At 37.7% G+C, this 13,134-nt stretch overlaps 1 protein-coding gene across 1 annotated transcript in view; it reads right to left on the bottom strand.

The window, feature by feature from the left end:
* The window catches only part of DNAH5 (dynein axonemal heavy chain 5), a 157,689-nt gene that overhangs the window by 127,918 nt on the left and 16,637 nt on the right, over positions 1-13,134 (bottom strand). Inside the window, exons 2-4 of the mRNA XM_086742007.1 lie at positions 5,846-5,980; positions 3,494-3,578; positions 1,175-1,338 (exon numbers count right to left, since the gene is read on the bottom strand). Coding sequence (XP_086598133.1) covers positions 1,175-1,338; positions 3,494-3,578; positions 5,846-5,980 — 384 coding nt within the window. The remainder of the gene's footprint in view (positions 1-1,174; positions 1,339-3,493; positions 3,579-5,845; positions 5,981-13,134) is intronic.

The raw sequence follows: 13,134 nt of genomic DNA, 5'->3' as shown, positions 1-13,134 counted from the left end.
ACATCTACTTTTTAGACATTCTGAAAAAGACACTGAAGACTTCTAACATAAATCACATTAATCTGCCAGCCATTTTTTGCTTCATTAGAAGCCACAAGAATGTTTTCAGCAACATAATTTAACACCAAACAACTTGTATTTAAGTGTCACACACTAGATGTGTCTTCAGATATAACATTTTTATTTTTCAACTTGTCTTTCCTAGTTTTCAGGTATTATCTAATATCAGCAAGGGCTATACCATTACTTGTGAGGAAGTCTGCTTTACACATCTTTCAGTTGCAATTACTAGCTTGCAAGCATTATTAATAAAGCAAAAAATCTTCAAAGCTTAAATAGTATATAAGTCACTAAAATCTAAGTCAGACCTTTAAAGTAATAAAAAAAATTAAGAGGTTAAGCATAAAACTTTAAAGCATATATCTGTAGAAGTCAAATAATAATCTGGTGATGACAGCTAGCTCACCCACCCTTTGCTCTTCTATTTCTTGCCTGTCTGTGCAAAATAATTTTTAAAAGTTTTACTAGAAGAGATGGGCAAAGTTAAAACTTGCTGGCTTATGAGTTGTACTTGAAAGTTCCCATTTTGAAGTATACAGAAAGTTTTCCATAACACTAAATTCTCATTTAGCCCATCATTCTTGTTTTAGCACTCTGATTAGTTTGTCTACAACTGTAGGATTCTCTACATTTTAGTCTGTGCTCCTCACTCTTGGAGCACTTGATCCAGCTTTGTTCACATCAGACTGTCATAGATTTAAGGAGTCTTTCACAAATAAAAACTTGTTTATGTATAATTTGCATATATGCATTCAAAAATAAAACCCTTTTTGTTTGTTTTTTTTAATGGATTTGCTAGCACTTATTGAAATTTAACAGCTTCTTATTTAGGTATTGACTAATTACTCTTTGTCATTCTAGATTGTCATAAATTTTCTTCTTTCACGTAATTTCTTCATAGCAATGATACATTTCACGTTGCTGCTGGTAGATAATGTTGGGTTTTCCATTCCCATACTTTTTTTGTCCTCTGTTTCATTTAGCCAAGCTGTGTCCTTTTGCTCATTCCTCTGTGTCAAAGTCCGCCAAATTACGTGCTGAGAGTAAATATCCCAAGATGAAAATTATTTTTAAACAAGATTATGTACAATGATCAGCAGTCACTGCCTCTTACCTGATAGATATTCTCAGTTGTGATGGGTTTAGAAAGACTGGATCTAATGAAGAAAATGCATACACCACTTAAAGCAACTTCTTTTCCCTCTGTCACAAATACTTTAGGTTGTTTCTTCTTTGTCAAATGAGAGTTCATTCCTGTTCCTGGAAGGCCAAAGTGCTCTATAGATTCAAATAAAAGAAACACTTAAGAACCACTGATTATTTATTCAAAGAAAAGTTTTCTAAACAAAGAGTTCAGTCATAATTTGTGTATCTCTGAGTCCCAGTCTCTTGGAGCTTCCCCATGGGACTATCCACAGACAATACGCAGCATCCAGAGTCCTCAGAGTAAGAACTATTTCATCTAGTTTTGACATTCTCCCATCAAAATCCTTTCACTTCTATTAATTTATTTGTTTTCTATTCCTTCTAAGCAAACGCTCAACCTCAAGATCCTCTTACGTGGCTTTTTATCCTGCAGTTGCAGATAATGCACTATTGCTTAAAAAAAAAAAAAAAATAGCAAGTGTGGTTTACCTCAGAGGAGCTATTATCAACTGTCTTTCCTTAAAAACATGTAAGCATAAGTCTAACACAGGAAAAAAGAAATAGAGTGCTTCTGGAAACCAGAAGAGATATGCCACAGCAGATTCTCTGGAGGAAAAACAAACAAAAAAACCCAACTGTAAGGAAGCTACAAGGGACTTCCTTCTCCTTTCTTCTTCCCCCAATATGAATATGCTGGTCCCATGTTTAGGAAAACAAAATCCCTTAAATTGTGGTTTTGGCCACGGTACTTCTCTGTTACTAGTCTTCTAGTACTACTTCAGAGTAAAATCACACACATAAATGTTATTGGCTCGTGTTGGCTCTAGAGTACATCTTACTGAACTCAGAGATACAAGCCTCCTGCTCCACAGAAGCAAAAGCTGTCTTTATAGACACTTTTCACAGGGTCATCTTCTGCCCTAACAGAAGTGTCCACTGATCCACGTAAGGGTCAGAAAACCAGCTTGTATTTGACATGATGTGTGCCAACAAAATGCATGTAATACTACAAAAATTCACTTTACTGATTAGTAGCCATCACTATAACTGCAATTTTTGCTCTGCTAGCCAGTGAACCACAGACCCAGAACAATCAGCATAGAAAATTCTTTTACAAACTTGCCTCACCTGAGAAGGAAAAATGTACAGGACAAGCTGCACACTGTGATGGTATCCCAAGTAACTGTACACTTACAGCTGTGGGCAAAGGGAGCTTCCAATCCACCCACTTCATCCCACACTCACCTGTCATCTTTACCACCACTTTTGGTTTTTTACTTTTTTTTCCTCCATTGTGCATAGTCTTTTGGGAACTTTTGCTTATTCACTCAATGCACACGCTGCTTATTATGGTTTTTGTTTTTTATTTCTCCAGATTTCCATGTTGCCTGCACCTAGCAGCACATCTCAAAGACCAAAGGCCACCACAGTCATACTGGAGGGTCATCTGATCAGTTTGGGGGTGGGTGAGGGGGACCCTGATTAGATTCCCAGGTTTTGCCCCTTGCCTCACACGGTCTTCAATGTGCTTCCACCACTTCAACTCAGGCATGTTAAAATTTGCTCAGTAGATTTCTAAATTGGTGGCTGAGTTTGTACTAGAACTTAATTTTCTTTCTATGTACATTTAAATTTTAATAATTAAAGTTGCTTATATCATACTAAACAGTCTTTTCATGCCCTTTAGGTATATATGTACATATATACTGAAAATACACAAAGTATAAATACATATCTGTACATTCATATAGGTATACATTTACATACATATAAACACATATTTGTGGGCACTGGGGAAGGGAAGGGCATATGAGTAGAAAGGACTTCTGGGGTAATAGCCCTGCTAACCATAATGCAGGCCTCCTTGGGACATTTTGTCATGTGACAGGACCACCTGGATTTACGGTCGTGTGCCAAGAACGTGGAGGGCTTCTAGGGGAAAATTGACGGGGTGATTGGAGGGGAGGGAGTGGAGCACCTGTCACTGCTCATCTGTATGACAGTCATCTTTTAACTATTAAAATCCGTTTTCCAGCCCCACCAGGCAAGAGTTACTGGGCTTGCAAGGAAGTACCTTGCTGCTGCATACTAGCAATATGCAGAAGCACATAAATAAGCTTCAGTAATTTCTTAAATCCTCATTTTACAAGCAAGGTTCGATGTTGCAGTACAACTAAACTTGACTTGTCTTAAGTCTCAGTTTATAAGAACTTTACTATCTGCTTTTTCCTTGCATGTTTGCTCAGCACAACAATAACATGTTGCAGGAGAACCTAAGCTGCTTTACCTGTATCTGTTGCCTCCACATCTTGATAGTAGAACATCAGATGACGCAGACCTCCAGGGGCCAAGAATTTGTCAATGCGCTCTATCTGTTTGAGATCATGTTGATGTATTTATGCACAGCATACCCACTATGAAAAGTTTAACTTGCTCAATTTTTTAACATACAGGGCTGAAAAATACTCATCACATAATCATTGTTCAATAATAAAATTATACCAGGCCTAGTTACTACCCTCAAAAAAAAATATTGAGTTGTCTTGTCCTTTAGCAGCATACACCTACTTAATTGAATAATTTAAACTTTTGCATGCTGAACACAACTGAATAGTCAGATCATGTTTCAGTTTACTGAAAGCACTTACTGTACGTGCTCTGTATTGTCTCTCAAAATGAGGGCACAGGGCATTTCTTCATTTACTGAAGCGCAGCAGCACCTCATTGAAGTCCCTCACCCGTGTTATTCTTACTGCCATTCAGCTAACTAGCTGAAAGCAGAAAACGCACAGCTGGAATCATTCTGTATCATAGCAACAGAGAAAGTCCTTATTTATATTTTAAACATCAGGACAATTTCACAGTTCTGTGTTAATGTAATGTTGTTATCAAGCATCCTTGAACCATGCATTGATAGTCCAGTCCAGGAAACTCATGTATAGGCCATACAGATCTAGGAAGAAAGTTAATTGCTCTATGCTAGTATCTGATCAGTGTTTCAGCACTTGAAAGTCTGGCCTAATCAGTTATTTTTCTAGATCTGTAAGTTATTGTTTCACATAGTTCCTAACTACATAGCAATCTGCTAGCAGAAAAGGCTGCTTCTACTAGAAGATCTTCAGAAACTTTTGCTGGTATCATTTGTGCTTCCTAGTGCAGGTAAAAGGCTAAGAGATCACCAGCAGCAGGAAGAAAGCTGCATTTATCCCTCTTCCAATAATAATGGGCCTCAGTTACACCAAGATCACATAAACTACTATTCCAGAAAATCTTGACTGAGCCCTCTAAGATGAGGTCAAAACTACTATTACACTTTTCTCTTTCCAAATATAATGGCTGCCAAGATTTTCTTAATCTGACAATTATTCTCAGGCAATATAGTTTGCCAGGAAACCCCTTTAGAGATAAAATGCACAAAGGCTGAAACAAGTTCTGCTTTGTAACTTGTGTGACAGTGTTCTGCACAGCTTATTTTCCTATATCACATGGAATCACAGAAATGTTGGAAGGGACCTCTGGGAGATCTGAAGGCCAGCCTCCTGTATCATCAACAGCCACTCAGGGCGTCTAGAGCTTTGCCTAGGTTGCCTCAAAAACCTCAGGGACAGAAATTCCACAGCTCACTTGATTAACCTACTCCCATTCTGCATTACCCTCCTGGTGAAGAAGCGTCACTTAATGTCCAGTCTGCAAGTTGTGGCTATTGCCTTTGTTATCTCACCTGCAATCACTAAGAGTTCAGCTCTGTTGTCTTTGTAACTACTCTTCAAGCAACTGTGGGCTACTCTTTGGCTGTCCCCCTCAATCTCTTATCCTCCCTCTTCTCATACTTTACATGCCTCATGTAGATCACTATCTTGGTAGTCTTCCACTGGACTTTCTTCAGTTTCTCAACAATACTAGCACTGAAATGGGAATGCATTGAAGGTACACAGATGGAAAGACAATACAAGAGAAAACAAAAAACCCCACAGACATGTTTACTTTAGTGTCAAGGAGTAAAACAAGATCTACTTGCTGTCAACTTAAGTTTAAAAAAAAAAAAAATTTATTTTCAAATCACAAAATGTATCTCCATTGCATAGAATACTTACTATCAACTTTGAGGCACCATTTCCTCAATATACTTATCTCTAACTGCTTATCCCCTTATTAACCCTCACATAGTCAGTCAGATCACTTAGCCATTCTATTTTGTCAAATAGTTTCCTTCTGATTTAATTTCCTAAACTAGATCACAATGTACTCTCACAAATGCTGGTGGCAGCCTAATGGAAACAACAGTAACATGCAGCCTGCTGTCGAGAGGACTCTTGAATCTGTACGTACTGTATATTCAAGGACAGAGAGACTTCATGCTGTGGGTCCAGTAGGAATTACAGTCACAGGTTTTACTGTACTATCTATAACCACTGAAAAGCAGAAATTCTAATCTAATCAATTGATATTGTTACAATAGTTCCTAAAACTAAGGACACTTTGTTCAACTTAATTACAAAATGCTGAGAAATTTTTTTTTTGGATTAGAAGACTTAAGTAATCTCAAAAACAAAGTCTAACAACTATCTCTCCACATTTTTGATGGTAATATCAGTTCTAAAGCACCCTGTGAGCTTCACTATCAAATTCATCAGATTACCTGGTTACCATCAAGGACAGCATCTTCTACTTCTCCTTTGTCCAGATCCACACAAGAGGCAACAGTATCCAGTAAGTAATCATGCCTGCCATCCAGCCGAGCACGTTTAGCCTCCCTCTCTTCTTTGAGCTTTTGCTGTTACAAAACACAAAGTGGACAATGAATCATTCACAATCTATTTTGAAGACAAAAATAAAGAAAGTTCTAAAATTTATTTTTAAAAGTAAAGGCTACTACATTCTTCCATACTTGTGGATTATGTTTTTAAGGCACCTAAAATTTTTAGAAGCAACCCCTGTTACAATTTTGCAGTTGATTTCCTGTGTTCTATTTTCAGATTTAGCACAAAATTCCTACCACCAGTATTTTGTATAATATTATTTATTTGTTGAAAGGCTCTGTAGAAGAAAAAAAAAAAAAGATATTTTATCTGTTCGGCTCTGTCACTCTGCAAGTTATCTTCAACATCCTAAGTCCTTATTCCCAGCTTTTCAGTCTAGTCACATACAACCACGAAGCCCAGACAGGATTCAGACCCATCTTTGTTATTAATGGAAGATGTTGTTTCTATTCCCTAATAAAGACAGATGCTGCTGGAGGAAGGTAGGGTTTCATATATTATCTCTTTAATATAAAGAGAAGTAAAACAAGCCACAAGCCTCAAGGTACACAAGTGTTTACAAAGGTGCTTAACTATAGCTATTATACCATTCTTCAAGCAGTATGCCTACTCTTCTAATTAAATTGAATTCCCATATGTAATACACCTCATTATGTTATAGACAAAATAGCCTTCTGGAATAGTTATGCGTATTATTGTGCTTGCGGATTACAAGATTTAATATCATTTCATTTTCAAAAGAAATTTAGAATTATGTTTCATTGGTGGTAAATGCAATCTTTATTTCCCCAGTGATAAAGAAAAATCTAGTAACTATAAAGTATGTACAAGTGATTTATCCACAAGCTTCTGCAGAGCCAATAGGACTTGCATAATATACTTTATAGCCTTATGTAAATATCTTTCCTACTTCCTGAAGGAATTTTCAAATATTTGGTAAACTCGTAATTACAAGTATGCCTTCATAAATGCTGAATGCACTGGAAATGTTTTTCTATGTAAAATACAAATGTACAAATCCTGTTCTGTACACAGATACGCCTGAAGGATAAAGCAGCAGGTGAATTTGTACATGTACTTTATGCTATTTTACCTCTCTCATTCCCTAACATGCCCTCCACTTTCCAAAAAGTGAAATGTCATCACAGGTTTGACCTTTCCTACGTGTTCTCAAATCAGGGTAGAAATTTCCCCCCTAGTTAGACATACAAAAAGCAACCATTTGAGCTGCATCAGCTTCACACTAGATGGTAACACCAGAATCCTAAAAACTCGGTACAGTAATTTTAGCACAACTGATAATGCATCTTTAACATAGAAAAATACAACAAATACTCTGCCAATTAGTTAGCTTCTATTTAATCTAGCAAAAAGCTCTTTTCTTTTCACTTAAATGACAGAGAGACTACTGCTGTGTTTCCAGCATAGAACCCCAGATATATTGCTACACAAGATATTCATTTTACATTGGCTATCAATTCCCAACTCCACCTATATAGGCGGCCCTTGATGCCTTCATAGCCTCCATTTCTTCTACAAATTGCTGATAATGGGGGCTGAAATCATGAGCACCTTCTTCTCAAAATGGGCAATTATGCCCTGATGTTTGTTGTAGTTCTTTTAATGCTTTCCAATCCCTTAATTGCAGTCTCTCGAGCCCTATAATAAATATACTAGCTATTGTGCGTAGTTGTTCACATAGCATTAGGCAATATTTTATGTTTAAGTCCAGTAACAAGAACATTCGTTAATATGTCACAAAACTTTAAAAGTCTAGCTAACTTAAATTGTTTTAATGAACTGTACCTAGAGAAAACAGGTCATTATTAACAAGACAGTAAAGCTATAGTTTTATGAAGATTAGGACATTCACTTTATTTATCACGTGTCACTTCCGGAAGCCATTTGCATTGTTCTGGTGGATATCTCTCTAATGCAACTTGCATGCATATTTTTCTCACTACAATGCAATTCAAGAACAAACGCTGCCTGTTGTGCTTCCATATTTTGATGATCTGTCATTGCTAAGAACTACTTTTGATCCCCAAAGGAAGTGTTTCCCAATCACAAACTCTGACTTCTCAGTTGTTGCAGTCATAAGACACTTCCACCTCACTTTTAGCCTTAGGATGTCCCCAAAAAAGAAGAAGAAACATAACTTCAGTGCTTTCAATAGCAACTCATTAATTTAAATATTTAAAAACAATCAGACCCTAAACTGGTAACCAGTCAAAATATCAATTTCCATTTCCATGCTGCTTAAAGAGTTAGTTTTTAATATATTCTTTACTTAGGATTAGGAATCTCAGTGAATGAATTGCAAGAAAACATTGAGCTTTCTGCCTCTCATTCTTCCCTTCCTACTCTCACCATCTTTAAGAGTCAGACATGAATGAGCAAAGGGCTTATGAAGAAACAAGCAGATTCCTATTCCAGATTTGTTTCCTTCCCAATTTTTGCATAGAGGTGCCTTTCAGGTCCTCAATTCTTTTGTATCAACCAGAGCTTCATAAATAATTGACTAACCTGTTGTCAAAATTCAGTCTTTGGACTTTAAGATGCTAACTTTAACCACCTCCATATCTTGCTTGAAACCAGCAATGTAGTCGCAGCCTAAGAGTTTTTGTATATTTTACATCTGTCGTAGTTCAGCCCCAATCGGGACCAGACTACGCAGTCTCTCTCTCACTCCCCCCACCCTCCGAGAGAACAGGGGGAGATAATATAAGAAAAACGGCTCAAGGTTTGAGATAAGGACAGGGAGAATTCCTTAAAGTTACCGTTATGGGCAAAACAGACTCGACTTGGGGAAAACTATTCATTTATTACTAAAAACAGCAGGATAATGAGACAGAGAACAAGATAACCTCCCTCCACACCTCCCTCTTCCCAAGCTTAACATTATCTCTACTACCTTCCCCACCCCCGCCGAGCGGCACAGGGCGGGAAGAGGGAATGGGGGTTGCAGTCAGTTCATCATGCATTGTTTTACGCCGCTGCTTCATGGTCGGGGGAAGAACTCCTCACATTCCTCCCCTGCTTCATTGTGGGGTCCCACACATACGCCACAGTCCTTTGTGAAACTGCTCCAGCGTGGGTCATCTCTTCCACGGGGTGCAGTCTCTCCAGAACGGCTGTCCCAGCAGGCCCTCCACGGGCCACAGCCTCCTTCAGGCCTCCACCTGCTCTGGCATGGGGTCCTCCACGGGCTGCAGGTGAATCTCTGCCCCTCCGTGGACCTCCATGGGCTGCAGGGGGACAACCTGCTCCACCATGGTCTTCACCACGAGATGCAGGGGAATCTTGGCCAGGAGCCATGTTACTCCTCCCCCTCCTTCTGATCTGACCTTGGCATCTGCAGCCATTCCTCTCACAATAAAAGTTCTTCAAAACAGGCTGGCAGATGCCTCTAAGAATCTCTTCACATCAGCCAGCTCATCTCCTCTCCACTTCTTGCAGCCAGGCTGGGCCGAGTCAGACCCAGTTGGCTGCCTGGCAAGAGGCCAGAGGGTGAGGCCTGCAAGGCCCATGAGGCCTGCGTCTCCCCCTCTGCGCCTCTGCCGCAGCTCAGCTTCTTCACATCTCTTCTGTTTCTTTTTTTTGTTGTTGTTGTTTTGGTTTTTTTTGGTTTTTTTTTCTGTTTTCCCCTTCGTTATCACAGAGGCGTTATCAGGGAACATTCTGCTACCAATCAGCTCAGCCTTGGCCAGCAGCGGGTCCGCCCTAGGCCTGGCCAAGTCCACTGAAGAAAGGGGAGCAACTTCTACCAGCTTCCTACAGAAGCTACCACCTTATGCCCCCCTCACTAACAAAACCACAACAACATCCTGCAGTATTCACTACAGAAGTACATATCACTAAACAGCATCTGTACAAAAAAAACCACCAAAAAAACAGGCAGGTTTACATAATTCAAATAATTTAATAGAACACTAAAAGAGTAAGATTTGGAAATGGAAGGATTGCTAAAACACATAAGCTATCATTTTATGTAGGTAAGAGAGGAATTGGTGGTACATGCAGTAACATGCACCTGCAAACTCTGAAAAATATCCGCAGCAATTCTGATCAAGGTCATACAACACAGCCTCCTGGTAATGTACCATGATGTAGGGGAATCAGGTGGAATGGTATTTACAAGAGGTAAAGGATTTCTCACTTAGATAACTGGAAGGATTGTCCAAGCTTTTATATTGTACAGCTTTACCTCAGTTCTTCAATTAAAGAACAGCAGCACAGTCATGTTTAGTTTTGGGTTGCTTTTCCCCCTCCTAGTTACAAAGGTAAGAAAGCCATGTGACACAGTGCCACAAAAGATGCAAGTCCAAAGCTAAACTAATTAACTGAAAAGCCCTGCTTTCACGGTCTAGTTATAACAAGTAAATTGTTTTATGTTAGATAAAACCTTAAACTTCCTAATACCTAAATATTAAAGATTTAGCACAGGAAACTCATTTCAGTAGACATCTGCTCCTGAAGCAGAATAAAGAGGAGATTCCTAAATCCATTTTAACATATGCCTAAACCCATAACTATCACACTATCAATCTGAAGCCACAAATGGAGATTAAGTTAAAATTAAAAAAAAAAAAAACAAATTCTAACTACCACAACAGTATGTAAGTATATATATTTAAGCAGAAGGTCTTAAAAGATCAGAAGTCAGTGATGTCAGAGGTCCTTCCTTTGCCACAGCAGCCTCAGAAACTAAATATGGACTATTGCCAACTTTTTCATTACACAGTGTAGTTGCTGATGTGTCTGCAGACACGCTAAACAGAGTTATCGTGAATGTTATTTAGTATGCAAGTCATAACTGCACAAGTTAAAACTTGTTCCTGAACACAGTTTAACTGTTAAACGATGCATTTGGCTGTCAGAATGCTGTGCGTTACTGAATTTAGACATGCTCAGGTCAAAGTCTCATGGATCAGCAGTACACTTGAACTTCACTAGGAAGTTCTATAGCAAAAGAGTCAAAAAGTAAGTGTTCCATTGTTAATTTACTGTTTATCCAAAAGTTATTTAACACGGCATTCTTCTGTCTCTCCTTTAACTTGCTGGTTTTTATTGCATAAGCATTTCTCATGGATTTCCCTGTAAATGTAAACTGCAAATCATTTTATATTTTCTAAGGTGAAAACTGAGTTTTCAACAGACTCACACCTTTTTATTCACTCGTCTCCAAAAAACACACATCCTACAGAATTAGGGCAGTCCCCTTAGCTGACTCTTAAATCTTAAATGTCAATCAGAGCTTTCCCACATTTGTTATAGTGTTGTAGTAACCCAAGAACAATTGGTTCAAATAACCAGCTTTTAAAATTAGTCTAAGGGTCTTAATGACTTCTATATTTTATTATTGTTTCTCTACAATGTTATGTAGCATCTTCAAAATTCCATTCCCATTTTATAAGTATGTAATGTGAGTGAAGTTAAACTTCAGTTTTCCATGGTGGCAGAGCACATTCTCTACTTTGTTGCCACATCCAGCATCAAGCTCTTTATCGTACTGGTAAAACATTTGTGACATTATGCCATTACCACACCACTGCAACAATCTGGACAAGATACAAGTAGCAGCAGTCAAATGCATAAATATCTCCCAGTGCAAATTTACTTTGCAAAACAAATCGTACAACTAAGCCTTGACTGATACCCTACCAATTAACTTATAAGACCAGTTACACAAAAAAAAAAAAAAACTACCTCTAATCACAAATAACTATCCCAAATATTATGTTTTGCTTTAAAAGGCTAAGTTTATCCATTTTTATGTAATTAGAATGTCCTGTGAAACCAGTATTGTCCACTTACACCATTTTAACACACACATTTTTCTACACTCTCCCTCCCCCTCAATTCACACTTTTATTCAAACTATACAGTTATTAGTCTGGATCTAGTCCAAAGTTGCATTTTCCTTACCTTTATAACTCTGCCAATGCTTTGTTTCCAAAGTTGCTTTCTTCCAGCTCTAAACATTGTGCTATTCGATATAAGCATCAAGTACTGTTTTTCAGCAATAAGCCTTAAACCATGGAGCAAGCTTCTTGCTTCATCATTTTGGATTCTCCCCTCAGCCTTTTGTTCATATTTGTTTAATTCCTTATCTGTAGCAACACCAAAAATCCTCTAAAAAATATAGTAAGAACCTAAAAAGCCAGCAACTATTAAACTTAGTTCTGTATTTAAAATTCAGTTTCGATGTGCATTTAAACTACTTGAAAACTAAACTGGGCTACCAGATGTCTCTAACTAGCAGAATTTACTGCCTATAGATTAGGAGCTGAAAATTACTGCTACCAACCACAGTGTTGTTAAGGTGATATTGTTTACATACAAATACCACTCAATACGATTCATCATGCTCAAGGGCAACATAACCATTTGCAAAAGTCAATTTTGTAACTGCTTATCTGATTTGTGTTTAGCCTTCTTAAGTAATCCTTGTGTCAACAGACATCTTTGTTTCCTTGTCACAAAAGACTGTTTAAATATATAGCAACAACAGTCAAGTAGCTTTCAAATAGCTTTTACTGACACACTACTAAATAACTGGGTTTTCTATTCATATTTTTTATGCAAGCACATTCAGTCTCAGTTATTTTTCAGTTGTACAATGGTTGCTTAATACAGCAATTTTTCTTCAGCGAGGAGTGTTAAGGTTTTTTTCTTAAAATAGCCTTAATTTTTTCCACTTCAGTGACAGAATCTAATCTAATGTCCTCTTGAAAATGCCAAGAAAAACAAATTAATGATCCAATATTAGGAACAAGAAAAACAAGGCATTTTTACAGATATTTCAGGCTTTGAATGCCCCTAAATATTTCTGCTTCCACTCATATCAATGTGAATCATGTCTAAAATCACTTGACAACCTCAGTGTTGGTAAAACTCGCATGATTAAAAACCATTTTCCCCACATTATCTGATTTTTTCCATGGAATTTTCACCACAGACTATAGTCAAATCTGATTGCGTTTAAAAGAAAGATTGGAAAAAAATTGCATTTAGTGTAAAAGTAAACATCTGTATCTTTCTCTGAACCCTTTACAGCCTTTTCTTTTAAAATTAAACATGCTATTAAATATTACACATTGAGTTAATTCCTAGTTATATTCAGAACACTGAGGAATTATTTACTTCTTTGCGGGATGCGTGTGAT

This window comes from Chlamydotis macqueenii, chromosome 2 (assembly GCF_036417535.1).
Source record: "Chlamydotis macqueenii isolate bChlMac1 chromosome 2, bChlMac1.mat, whole genome shotgun sequence".
Lineage (NCBI taxonomy): Eukaryota > Metazoa > Chordata > Aves > Otidiformes > Otididae > Chlamydotis > Chlamydotis macqueenii.
This window is presented reverse-complemented; position numbering and strand designations above follow the sequence as displayed.